Genomic DNA, 13511 nt, shown 5'->3' with positions numbered 1-13511 from the left:
GCTTATTGGATAATTTTCAATATATGTCAATTCATTACTGATTCACAAACTACATGACCGTGATTATAAATCTTCTATTTTAGTTGATAATATTAAAAAATTATCGACCGTGAATTGATACCCGAAAAATATCACTCAATACTTTCAATACAACTACACTGCAACCGATACATACAACTTACAATACTATTATTTAAAATTATGCTCGTGTGAGTCTCATCCTTTGGTTGACTCCCATCCTTTAGTGACTATATAAACTATTTTCTTTCTTACAATTTCTAACTAACCAACCATGGAAACCTCACAATCTCTTGCCATTGAAAGCTTCTCATACAGTTGGCTAACAAATAGAAAATTTTCTCTTGATAGCCTCAGTGAATCCCTCAGACCATCTCTAGACGCCTCCGATGAAGCCGTCTCTGAAGAAGCTAAGTACAAAATTTTAAGTTCAAAGAGGTCCTTAGAAGAATCCCACAACTTCAACTTTGATATTCCCATCTCTAAATCTCTCTCTCTTGTCCACGCAGATGAAATTTTCTATCAAGGTCACATCTTGCCAAGGTATAGCGATGACCAATCAAAAAAGGATGATTTCAATGCCTTAAACTCAAATTCAGTTCTCTCAATACCAATTTCTTCAAGAAATGTTTGTGCAGCCGATAGAATCCACTGTCGGGTTCTCAAAAAATGGCGAAAAACATCTAAGCGAATCGTGCAGAAGTGTCTTGGGTTTTTCAGGCCTTTGTGCTTGAAAGTGGGATTCTCAAGAAGAAGTATTAGAGTTGATGATATTGACATGAACGTGTGGGAAGAAGAAGTGAAAGCATCTTCCCCACGAAGTACAGCAACCTCTGTGGGAAATTGGTATATTTTTTGTTTTCTGTTTTACATTCTCAAAAACAGGAAAAAAAATTCCATAACTGTTGTGGAAAAAATTTCTGAAAACACTATTTTTTTGTGTGAAGCATTTCTGTTTTCACACAAAAAATAAAAACAATATGGGTTTTTGAACTTGTCACAGTTTTTTTTATTATTTTTAAATATAGTTTTGGAAACATGAAAAAAAAAGAATATAAAAAAAGAAAACAATACCAAACATTTAAACTAGAATTGCTGATGCTTATAGGGGGCTGCGAAAAGCGAAGAGTTGGAGCAATTCAACTATGGAGTCTGCGGGGCCAAGTCCATTTTACTCTGCAGGTGAGTGGAGTGTTGATAGCTCAATTGATGAGGCAATTCTTCACTGCAAAAGATCTTTTGGTATGTTCATTCTTTCTTCTTCTTTCTTTTTTTTTTTTTCAAATTATTTGATAATTAGAAAAAAATTTGTAGAGTTTTGCTCTGATCACCTTCTTTTTCTTTTTCTTTTTTTTGCTTTAATTTTCAGAAAAATGAGAGGCTTTATATTACTGAGGAGGAGAATAGGAGAAAGATGAGTACTACAAGAACCTTTATTTTATTTTGTTTTTTTGGGGCCAATTTCTCTCCCCTCTTTCCTTTTGGTTGTATATGTAATTTTTTGTCTTTTGAACTAAGACAAACTTTTAGAATCTGAACTGTGGTAATTGTGATGGAATGAATATAAAATATTTGCATATTTGTTTGGCAAGTTGGGTTGGGCTAAAATAGCCACAAAAGACAAAATAGGCTATTTTAGCCACAACAAACAAAACATCACATCCAACCCATAATCATTACACTCTTCTCTCACAAAAAAAGTCAAAAAAGCCAAAAAGCCAAAAAGCCCTTCCCAAACCAAGCTTTTTAGCCCAGGCTAAAATAGCCAAAAAAGCCAAAAAGCCAAAAAGTCAACCCACTTCCCAAACGGAGGAGTCTTCTTGTTTTTGTAAAGATCTCACTCTCTCTCTCTCTCTCAATTCTTTTAAGATTTGTGTTTGTGCAAGGTCTCTAAAATGGAATAGTGTTCACTTGTTGACAACTTCAAGAGCTAAGATTGCAGATGATTTAATCATATAATGTTGGATAGTGTAAATTATACTAACCATTCAACTGCGTACTAATTAGGTATATGGGTATTTTGACATCTTTTTGAATTCTAAAGTAAGGAGATTTGGGTATTTTCACATTTGTAACCTATAACCCTAATACTCGTATATAATTGGAGAGCAACTATGTCTATATCTCATTTTATAACTTTTTTTTGATCGTACTGAGACAACTATTAATTCTCATGTAAATCTTGTTCTTGCGTGTGCTTGTGATTCACATTCTTTATTTATTATTCTTCTCTATTTTTCGTATCTCGCTGATCTTAATTAGTAGATTTTGCAATTCCTAACATTTAATCCTTTCAAGTTCATTTGCTCTTGCTTCTCATGATTGTACATTGTTGGGCAAGAAATGAAAGACAAAAATCTGTTGAAATAGAATGTTGAAATTCAAGGGCCCTCACATGTTCTCATTTTCTCTTTTTGTTCTTTTGTGGCTACATTGTGTTCATTCTTTGAAGCAACCAACTCGGTTTTGATTCCGGTCCACCAAGTGTGAAATTTCACATAGTTGTATGGAATGGTCTTTATAGTAAATTTGAGTATACAGTAAAGATACAAAACATTTCACAACAATCAATCTGATCTCAATCTGTTTGGGACACTTCATCGCATAATTTATCTTGCATTTCGAGGTTGCTTCTATTTTCTTCTCCAATTAATTTGTTGCATTAGATAAAACTTAGGAAATAGCAATCATAACTGGAAAGCAATTTTTTTAATTTCTTGGACAAATATGAATTCTAAACATCTGAAAAATAATTTTTTTAGGCAGTCAAAATATAAATCATCAAGTTCTAGTAGATATCTAATCACAAGCTTAAAGTTGATGAAGTTTCAGTAGTGCAATATTTCTGTTTCTGTTTCCTGCTCTTGGCTGAGCAATTTGTGGCAAGTATATATAGAAAATAAGTTTGCTACTTGCAGGGATAAAATTACACAAGACATTGCAAGAACGCATACAAATTGTTGTAGTTGATGAATGTTAACTTAATCACCCAATCTATAAACAAATGAATGAAGGGTAACTCAGTGCACAAGACTCTCGTTACAGCGAGAGTTAAGGAGAATAAGATGTATGCAACTTTACTTTCATTTTGGAGAAATGATTTTCGTAACTTGAACCTGTGCTATCAACAACGCTAATCATAAGTCTTTGCTAGGCCAACCCATTACAATAAATGAAAATACATATTAATTTTAAGAAAGCGTGAAATGCTAGAAATTGCAAAACATTTAATTAGGACCAATGAGACCAAACAAAAAGATATAAAAGAACAATAAACAAGAATTGTCAATCAAATGTATACATAAGAACACAAAATTTATATAATTTATCCTAAAACTAGAACTATGCCCATAGTAGCTCCCTAATTATAAATCACTATCACAGGTGTAAAATAATCAAAATATATCCTTATTTTAGAATTGTCAGTATGTAATAGTTATCAAGTTTTACACTATCTAAGAAGAGAGAGATGGAGAAGAGAACAAGCAAGGAAGGGAGACATGGACAACACCTGCTATGACAAAAAACAAAATTGAAACAATCACCTTTTTGTTTCTATATAACATCTTTAATGTTATCCTTCTATAATAAGAACCACCACTGTTCACCATCACTACCATACCTAAAATTTGGTTTTGTGTTGTAGCTAGAAATTTAGCTTTGGTCTGGGGGGACCAATCCCTTTGCTCACCCTACTTGTCCTCACAACCAACAACACCTTAGCTAATTTCAATGGTGTCTCTTGAAATTTGGTGATGAGTCATTATAGAAGTTTGTGACATGTTAGAGATATATACACTTTTTTTAGTCCTTATTTTTTTTTTTTTTCCAACACCAATCAATTAGGCTCAAACCAACCTCCTTATGCCTCATTGATTCTTTTTTAGTGCCACAAAAATAAATAAATAAAAGAAAAAGAAAAGCATTAGAGAGAAAAACATGGTGAAAAGCATTTTAAGAACGTCTATACAAGATAACCTAGGGGGACCATAAACATTGCCATGTTGTTGTGTGTTGGAAATGTTGGCCAGTACTACCTTTGAAAGGAAGTCATTGCCAAGCAGCTGCTCCACATTCAAGGGAAAATTAGTTAGGAGTTAATGTTATAGGAATAAAATTTTTATACAATTTTTTTAATAAAAAAAAAAAAGAGATGACGCTTGTAATCTTTTCATTTCGAATGGAAACACTTATCATTGACCTCATAATTTCACAAATTTCATTGACATATCATTAAATGTGTCATTTTTTTTTTTGTATATATTTTTTGTTTGTAAATTATTTTCCTTACTTAAAATAAAGATAGTAGTGACACTTATTTTTACATCCAAACATATCATTTTGTGTAATTATGCCAAAATCATATTATTTGTTATATTTTTTTTTTAAACCTCAAGAAAGTTAGTGTAATTTATCCTCAAAATTAGTCTATATTTTAAAAATTATTTCTCCACAAAATAAATAAATAATATCAAGCAACCATTCCCTCAAAAAGCATTATAAGTTTAGTATAATTACATTAAATTTTTAAAAAAATTTAATTTAAATAACAGCTAATTCTCTTTACATTAAAAACTTGTTAATTATATACATTAAAAAAAAAAAAAAAAATTGTCATATGTTTTATATTCCAACTTATTATATACGTTTGTGTTTTCATACCATTATATATTTGGCCTTATTAAAAAGAATATCAACATAATTACATAAAAATTGTAAAACCTATTATAATTTTTTAAACTTTAAGAAGATGAACTAATTTATTAAAAAAAAAAACCAAAAAAAAAATTGAAAAATGATACCAAGCAAGACCAATTTGCTATTCAAAACTAAAAATTAAATTAAAATTTTAATTCAATAACGTGATGAACAATTAATATATTAAAAATAATACTCTCTCATAATTTTTCTTTAATCAATCAATCATATCACTTATATATCATTAAAGTTTTATAAAATAGATCTAGGGCTTTTCTTACCAAGGAACCATACCATGGGCCTTTCTTTCTTCTCTTTCTCAATTCCCCCACTCCGTTTTTTCTCAGCAACCAAACACAATATTCAATTTTCTATCAGAGCGCAAAGTACCAGACCCCGTTTTCTTTGCGCAACTTCAACTCAGCTAGGGTTTGATTTGAAGGCGAAAGAGACACTCTCGAAAGACAATGAGAAATGTAGACTGGTAATTCCATGATGAGGCCAATGAATCCAATGCCTCCGATGAATCCAGTGACATTCTTCACACACACTCCACCTCCTCATTCTCATCCTCAGCCCTGGTTTCCGATACTACCTCCAGCTCCTCCACCTTCGAGCGCTTTTTGGGAATCCACAAATGTGCGTGATCGCATGAAGGAGCTACGAGACACGATCGATCTCGCGAGAGCCATGTGAGTAGTTTAATTTGTTCGAAATTCGAAATTCGAAATTTCAGTTGAAATTATGGCTTTGTGCTCTTAAACTGTCGTGTGTGTCACCTGAACTATCAATTTGAACAATTAATCACTTAATCTATTGACATTTGTTAGTTTCTCCTAAATCATTACCGTAATATCACATTTGTTGGCACACACGTTAGTATGTTTTTGTTGCATTTTGTGCCCTGTGGCTCGTGATTTATTAATTTGGTTGTATATAGAAGCAATGTTATGAAATCATAAATCAAATCATGAATCATTTTGCTAAAATAGTGAATCTTATTAGATTCATTTTATTTTCTTCTATATATCTTGATAGTTTGACGAAGATGGCATCTTTTCATGCATTATGTAATCAAAAACAAAAATAGAACTGAATTGCAGTAAATTGCAAGGAATCGTAAATTGAATCGCACGATTCACATAATTTCCGATCCAACAGCACGATTCGAATTGTTTTTGTTGGAACTCGTGTTGAATCGTGAAACATACGATTCTAACAACCATATAGTTTGTTATAATTGTTTATATTTTGTGTTTTGTTGAATACTTTCAAAGTAATTGATTGTGTTTTGCTGCATTGTATGTGGACATTTGTCTCCTTACTATGGAGCAAAGTGAATCAACAGCCTCAGTTGATCACGGATGTGTCGGCAAGTGTGAAATTCTATAAAAAAAAATTAGGTTAGGGATACAATGAATTGATGTCAATAGTTTAAAGGGGTAATTGTTCAAATTGATAGTTAATGAGCTAAAATGACACAAGTGTAATAGTTTGAGGGTGCAAATAATTTTTTTCCAAGTTCTCAATATGAAAACTTCATACTCTGTCTGTGTTTGTTGGTGAAAGTTTATCTGGTTTAGAATATTGGGTGTGATTAAACTGTTAATTCCCAACAGGGAAAAAGAGCTAGAGGGATTGATTAGGATCAAGGATATTAAAGGGTCTATGGAAGGTATAGACAATGGGTCTGCCGAGAATTTGGTGTTGAGGCTCTCTAGGTTTCTAGATGATCATAAAATTGATTTAGTATCACAAGAGTCACTTTCATTGCAAGCTACAAATGCTATAATGTCAAAGTTAGGAGCTCAACTTGAGCCGTTAAGAGTTGTCGCGGATGAAACAAGTCGGTGGGAGGAAAAGTCTGCAGCAGTCAGATTAGCTAATAAGATGCAGAAATCTAAACGGAACAAACAATGGAGGAAAAGAAAGAGGAAGAGTATTGCAGAAATGCGTGCGAAGGTGGTTTACATATTCAATCTGCTCCTGCTCCCCTGCTCTTTATTTTTTGACTATTGCTTGGAAGATGATTATTTTGTTTGTTTATATATATAATAGATATCTTTTAATGACTTTAGGAGCATGAGAGATTTGACCAAGCTGATCAAGCAGCTGATGAATGGAGGGCTAGGGAGATTGCAAAGGATATAGCAAAACGAAAGGTACAAAACTTATTTTTTTAATCATTGCATGCAAAAGTACTTCTATTGTTTATTTCCTCGAGTACTCGGAAATCCAAGCTCATTTTATAAAATTTTGGAAATCAATCAATGTGTTTGGTTTGAGTTTTTTGAATTAAATTTTTAAAAAACTGAGTTTTTTTATTTTCGTATTTTTTTGTTTTTAGTGAGTATTTTAAACATTTTTTTTACTTTTTTAGATGCACCTTACTTAAATGTATCTAAAAAGTAAAAAATTTGTGAAAAAATATTTTAAAAAATTAATAAATACATAAAAATACAAAAAATGTACTGAATTCTCTTTTTTTTTTTTTTTGTATTTTTGGTATTTAGTGAATTTTAAAAAAAAATTCACAAATTTTTTACTTTTTAAGTATATTTATGTTAGGTATGTCTAAAAATTAAAAAAAAAAATTTGCTTAAAATATTTAAAAAATTCAGTAAAAACAAAAAAACTCGAAAAATAAGAAAGTAGAATTTTCTGAAAAGTGTTTTTGGAAAACTCTAATCAAGCAAAGTGAATGATTTTGCTATATTGTATTTTTGTGATAATTATTGAGTTGGTTTTTATATATATATATATATAATATGCATGTTTCGTAGTTTGTATGCCTCAAGCCAAGAATGTATATGACTTGGTGAGACACTAGTGCTAGATACTTAAAACTGATCACCTAGTTATTTATCGAAATCATGATTTTGACAATGCATTTGAATTTTCTTCCAAAAGGAAGATGTTGAGTTGATTATTGACCCAGGAGGATTAGGATTAGTATTTAACCAGCTATTAAGCATTGTTAGCTTCACTTTTAAGTACTGATGGGGGAAGACAAAAGTGATACCCACTGAATTTATTTGGAGTGCGTAGAAGAACACACTAAATGGGCCAGTAAAGGAGGGTGGTTTTTTGTAATGCTCCAGGGAGCAGAGTAGATGGCTGAAAAAGGAAACTAATGTAGCTAACAAAAAAACTACTATGGTCCATTCATTATGATATTTCTGAACAAGTTCCTAGATAACAAGCCTAGAGGTTTTCTTATTGATTATATCGTCACTGATGACAGTGACGACTAACGATAGGTGATTTTGAGGTCCAAATTCTTGACTGGAGGGGACACCAAAGGTCTTTTCCCTTCCTTCCCTTGGATAGATAGAGAGGGAGGGTAGAGCTTTTGGTTTTTTCATGTTGTCAAAGAGTTGAACAATGAAAATAGATGGCGAGTTCCTGATCGAATTGATCGGCCCATGAAGGACTTTCTTTCTCATGATTTGTACCCAACAATATTCTCAGGTTATGAGGAGTGTACATTTTCAGTTTTGGATATTATTACTCACCAGCTTTTCTTCTCTAAATGCCATGTTTCTGCAGTTATTTTCAATTGTTTATAATTAGTGTGATAAATTTATAATATTATTTGCTGAACCATTAATTATTTGGGTTTAAACATTGGAGCCCTGAAATGTGTTTAGTCACTTTTGTAACTGAAATCTTGCTTTTTTTAATAGCCTTCTTGTCCAATAGGTAGATATAGTAATGGAAATTCAATTTTGCATGCAGATGCTTAATTATTTATCTTTAGTAACTGAGGCATGTGCTGATGCAGGTGGAAAAGATGAAGGAAATTGCAAAACTTAAAGCAAAAGAAGAGAAAAAGATATTAGAATCTGAGGTTAGTTACAAGAATGCACTATGGGAATTGATTCATAGATTCATAGTAGTAGCAACTGTTAATATGTTTTAAAAGTCCCATGATTTATATTTCAGTTTCTGATATATATATATATATATATATACATATATATGTACATATGAATGTTACTTAAAGCTTGACATGATCTGAAGTACCCTGTGAAACATCTTGAGTACATTATTGTGAAACATCTCATTGCAATTGCCAAAGTCACAACACAGATATTTTTCAAAGCATCTGGTGCTATGTAGGACTATATCTGGTTTTTTTTTTTCCCCTCCAATTTTTACTATGATGTTATTATAGTTTATGATCCATGTTTCTTTGCCTGTCTATCCTTGGGGCAACTTCAATTCGAACTAGTACTTCCTTAGTTGCAGTCATTGGCCTTTGCTGAAGATGTTTTTTTATGCATTCTCATTTCATTGGCATTGGCCACATCATTGTCAATTGACTTTGTAAATAGTGTCAATCAGTTGGTGGACAATCTGTTTGCAAAGAATAGGCAACTATTCTGTCCAGTTGATTTTTTGTTTGTATTGATTGCATTCTTTTGTAGTAGTTTAGCATCAATTAGGGTACATGAAAATGAGTTCTCCAATGCTAAAATCTTCATTTGTGCAATGCTGTTGCTGCTGTTTCTTATTTTTTCCATTTTGGGTAATCCAATTTTAACTAAGATAATGACTTCAGCTGGAGCTTGTATTGATTGTGGAGAAGTTGCAAGAATTGCGGTCTCTTAGGATCCAAAAATTGAAAAAACAAGGTGAGCACTTTAATCCACTTTTTCATTAAGATAGTTGTATATGTTTTGGCTTGTGCTTAGCATTTTGTTTTTTAGATTCTTGCATATATTTGACCCTTCAACATGTCTTCATGTTAACTTCCTTCTTATATTGTTTAAACTTTGAACTATTTTAAAGTTACATGTAAATACTGATTAGCTCAGATCCATACTGTTTATCTGTTACAATTTGGTTTATAACACATGAAACTGAACCCTGACAACTATTATAAATAGAGGATTTAATTTCTTTCATAACATTTTGTCATTTCACTTGAACATTCATGTAATGTTAAAGGTAACAATTTGGAAGCTAGTTGTACCTCCCCGTGGAATGTCTCCAACTAATGATAAATTTATTGTTAACCTCATTTGCAGAGAGTTTTTCATGTTAAATAATTATCGGACTCAAGTTTGAACAGTACTGTTCGTAGTGTTGTCTTTCACTTTGCTTTCTACTAAGCTAGTTAAATGTGCTGCTCTTGTACACAAAATCATACTTCGATGTGCCAATTGCAGCCATTGATACTCTCTTTACTTAAAGTCTCAGTTTATGTAATCATGCAGGCCATTTTCTCCCAGAGGAGGATGACAAGTTCCTTGAAAAAGTTCGAGCTGCTGTTGAGGAAGAGGAGCGCCAAGCAATAGCAGCAGCTGACACAGATGCTGCTAAGGATGCAATTGCAACAGCCGAGGAATCTAGAAAAAACATTCAGGGTCATGGGCCTGACTCAGAACTCGTAAGGAGTGATAAAGGAGGAAATGAGGATAGTCAAGATCAGGCAACTCAGATTGAAAACAAAAGAAGCTCGGGTGCGGTCACTGACAAGGAATCTGGAAAGCAAGGATCTGAAGGACCAAGTCATGGTGGGGCAAATGATTCTGTGGCAAGTTTACCAATTGAGTTTTATCACTATTATCATGGCAGCAATACCGATATGGGGACACTTATAGAGGTAATTTTGACTGTTATATTTAAGTTCTTAAAAGGCTTTACTAACATAACTAGGTAATTTTGGGGGACTACTTGTGTTGTTTGGTTCAATTTCATTATTTTTTACTTCGTCCTTCTTAATTAGTTAAAGTTAAAAAGATTTCATCGTGGGTGCAGGTTAGAAGAACATGGGATCAATATATCAGACCAGGGGGAAGGTGAGGTCACCAATACTTTCTTGCCTTAGACTGCGCATTTTTCTTATAGGCGTTTGTGGTATCCTTTAGATCAAATAATGAGATTAGTATTATATTAGTGGACATATGGTAGAAATGAAGAAAATGAGAATGGGAATGCACCAAAGGCTGTGTTTGTGTCGTGGATTTGGGTAGCGATTTAGAAAGGGGGAAAAGAAAAAAAAAATGAGGAAAATGTGAATGAAATATAAGTTAAATTTTTTCTCCATTTCTCTTGCCTTTTTTTTTTTTTTTTTGGTCCAAATCTTTACCCATGATCCAAACACAGCCTAAAATACTATTATTAGAGTTATATCCTTGTACCACTACCTTCACCAGCATATGCACTGCCAACACCACTCGTCTGATTTTGTTGTCTGTAGTGCTACCACTCCACTTTTGCTCTCGTAAATGACATGGTCATCTCCTCTGCAATTGCTGCTGACCTTTACATTGTTGCCATTACATTCTTTCTTGAATTTAATTGAAACATCAACTTACTTACCGTAAGAGAAACATCAACATTGAGTGCCTGTGCTGTAGAAATTGCTTTTCTTGTTTCTTTTGAATAAATGTGGATAGTAATACTAGATAGCCATCACTGGTAGAACCTGACTGAGTTCTATATATATATATATATATATATATATCTTGGTTTTTTTAACCCAACAGGCTTGAGTTATATATCTATATGTATATATTAGAAGAGGCAAGCTGGTAACTTGTGAGACTGCTCCTTGAAGTTTCTTTAGGTCATGGACAGTACATGGGTCACATACATATTATGATGCCCAATGGTTTATTAGGAAAGCATTCATGAGCAGATCCATCACGTTTATTTCTCTGTTGTTTCATTTTTCAATTTAGTTTATTGCAACAGTTCTGCAAATCTTGATTTTTTGCCTACAGCATGAGGTATTATTGTCACCCGTTAGGATATTGAAATTTTCGTATGTTTGACAGAACTTACTTTCATAGTTCGGAAAAAATGATCAGGCTACAGTCAAGTATTTCCCAGACAGTTCTTTGTGAAAGTTTGCAGTTCCTTGAAGAAACATTTGTTTACTAAAATTTGTGTTTTGTCCTTGCAAGTTATTGCTTGATTATCCCATGGGAAATTATAGACGTCAAGCATTCTCTATCTCACATCTGATCTTAAATGCTGCATTTGTTCATTTATTCTTCTCATAAGGATCTGATTACAACTTTGATAAGCTCACCCGCCTTTTACTAATGCCATATCCTTTGGTGCCAGCCGAATACCAGGGCACTGGGTTCAACCACCACCTCCAGCAGATGAGGTATGGGCATCTTACCTCGTGCAGCCTAAATGATGACCCTCTGTATTGCTAAGTTGGTGGCTGGTATTGTCACATAGGGATGGTGTTATGGTATCTGGTATATTTTTTGACATCTTGACCTTCGGAGATCTTTTTCTTTATTTCTTGGTTTGGTAGCATAATTTGTGTTGGATCTGGTATGTACTTTCGACATAATTGGCTGGCTTTGTAGGCCTTTTCCATGGTTTGGTATAGCATAATTTTGTTGGATACTTGAACTCACATTCTTTCTTCCTCTGAATGAATGGATGAACTCAATCCCTATTATCTTTCTCTTATTTTCCTTTTCTTCTTAGTTTTAAATGATTGGATTTGGTTAGCTTGTTCAAGGATGTGTTGGTTTTTTGGGCAAAATTTACTTCATCATCTTGTGATTTCACTTCAGAGCACTTTATCCTTATTGTTCAAATATAGGCAAAAAATCCTTATGATTTTGAACTATAGTTCTACGATTAGTTGCACTTTATCCCTGTGGTTCAAATACAGAAAGAGAAACTGGTTTTGCACTACAGTGCTACAATTAGGCGCACTTTATCTCTGTGGAGAACGCTTGTGTTTTTTGACTATAATGCTATGATTAGTTTTTTCGTCAAAAGTAGCTACACCCTTCCAAATTGAGGGTAGACAATGCAAAAGTCTCATATCGAAGTAAAAAATCATCCTAATCTCATCTTCTCCAAATTAAATTTTTAATCCTTACAATGTCCTAACCCTAACTATCATAATCCATCAACAATTTAATTTAATTTAAAATGTTATTAATTGAGAATTTGGGTTAAAAATGAAAATTAGACAAATAATTTTATAGTAATGAATTAAAATATTTAGGTTTATTTATGATTTAATTTGTTAAATTTGTGATTAAGATATAAAGTTATATGTATTAAATAAAAGCTTGGTTTAAAAATTAGATTAAAATAATTATATGATAATAAATTAAATATTTAGGTTAATTTGTAATATATATGTTTTTTTTTAGGGGTCATATATATATATATATATATGTTTAATTTAAAAAATATATATTTTGCTATGAATTTAAAATGTTATTAAATAATAAATTAAACTCTTTCGGTTAATTTTTGGTTTACTTCATTAAATTGCATATATTTTTAATTTAAAATATTATTAGATTAAACGCTAAAAATAATAAAAGTAATTTATGATAATAAGTTAAGATATTTAGATTAATTTATAATTTAATTTGTGATTAACATATAATAAGAGTAATCAGGTAATTTTTTCCATTTTGTTAGCATAATTAATTTTGCCAATCTAATAAAAAAAAAACATAATTTGGCTTCCGTTTTTTTTTTTTTTTTGAACGAATAATTTTGCTTCCTTGTATTGTTAGCTTCTACACCATCTTGTAGAGCACGCAGTTTTCTTTGTACTAGTTTTTTTGTTTGTATTATAATTTTTTTTTTTTTCTGTTGTCACGTGGATTGCCAGGATCTTTATAAAAAAGTTTTACAATGTAGAATGAAAGCCAAAATTTATTGAAATTATGGAATGTAAATGATTATTGTTTTTTAAAATCAATTCACATCCTATCAAATTTTTAGGACTGGTTTCGGAAAAAATCATAAAGTTAAAAAATTATTAAAAAAATTTAAAAATAATCACTCTT

The 13511-nt window shown here is 31.9% G+C and overlaps 2 protein-coding genes across 3 annotated transcripts; both read left to right on the top strand.

The window, feature by feature from the left end:
- Positions 1–204: 204 nt before the first annotated feature.
- On the top strand, positions 205–1597 carry LOC114302840 (putative membrane-associated kinase regulator 6). 2 transcript variants are annotated; one of them, XM_028247920.2, is made up of 4 exons: positions 208–561; positions 657–864; positions 1127–1260; positions 1388–1597. In XM_028247920.2, the coding sequence occupies exons 1-4, from the start codon at positions 528–530 to the stop codon at positions 1393–1395; spliced, it is 384 nt and encodes a 127-aa protein (XP_028103721.2). In that variant the 5' UTR covers positions 208–527; the 3' UTR covers positions 1396–1597. The 2 variants fall into 2 exon arrangements, with proteins under 2 accessions (XP_028103720.2, XP_028103721.2); XM_028247919.2 differs by having other exon boundaries at positions 205–864.
- A 3401-nt stretch (positions 1598–4998) lies between these two features.
- Positions 4999–12159, top strand: LOC114302841 (U11/U12 small nuclear ribonucleoprotein). Its single transcript, XM_028247921.2, has 8 exons — positions 4999–5408; positions 6336–6678; positions 6795–6878; positions 8501–8566; positions 9281–9353; positions 9939–10327; positions 10483–10523; positions 11797–12159. The coding sequence occupies exons 1-8, from the start codon at positions 5209–5211 to the stop codon at positions 11873–11875; spliced, it is 1275 nt and encodes a 424-aa protein (XP_028103722.2). The 5' UTR covers positions 4999–5208; the 3' UTR covers positions 11876–12159.
- Positions 12160–13511: the final 1352 nt, after the last annotated feature.

This window comes from Camellia sinensis, chromosome 2 (assembly GCF_055761805.1).
Source record: "Camellia sinensis isolate YWXY chromosome 2, ASM5576180v1, whole genome shotgun sequence".
In the NCBI taxonomy this organism is placed as follows: Eukaryota; Viridiplantae; Streptophyta; class Magnoliopsida; order Ericales; family Theaceae; genus Camellia; species Camellia sinensis.
The sequence above is the reverse complement of the archived record's forward strand: the minus strand, read 5'-3'. Positions and strand labels throughout refer to the sequence as shown.

Coding starts and splice junctions, on each gene's coding strand:
- LOC114302840 (XM_028247919.2), top strand. CDS start 293: ATGGAAACCTCACAATCTCTTGCCATTGAAAGCTTCTCATACAGTTGG. Junction 865..1,126: donor GCAACCTCTGTGGGAAATTG/GTATATTTTTTG, acceptor TGATGCTTATAG/GGGGCTGCGAAAAGCGAAGA.
- LOC114302841 (XM_028247921.2), top strand. CDS start 5,209: ATGATGAGGCCAATGAATCCAATGCCTCCGATGAATCCAGTGACATTC. Junction 10,328..10,482: donor ATATGGGGACACTTATAGAG/GTAATTTTGACT, acceptor TCGTGGGTGCAG/GTTAGAAGAACATGGGATCA. Junction 10,524..11,796: donor TATATCAGACCAGGGGGAAG/GTGAGGTCACCA, acceptor CTTTGGTGCCAG/CCGAATACCAGGGCACTGGG.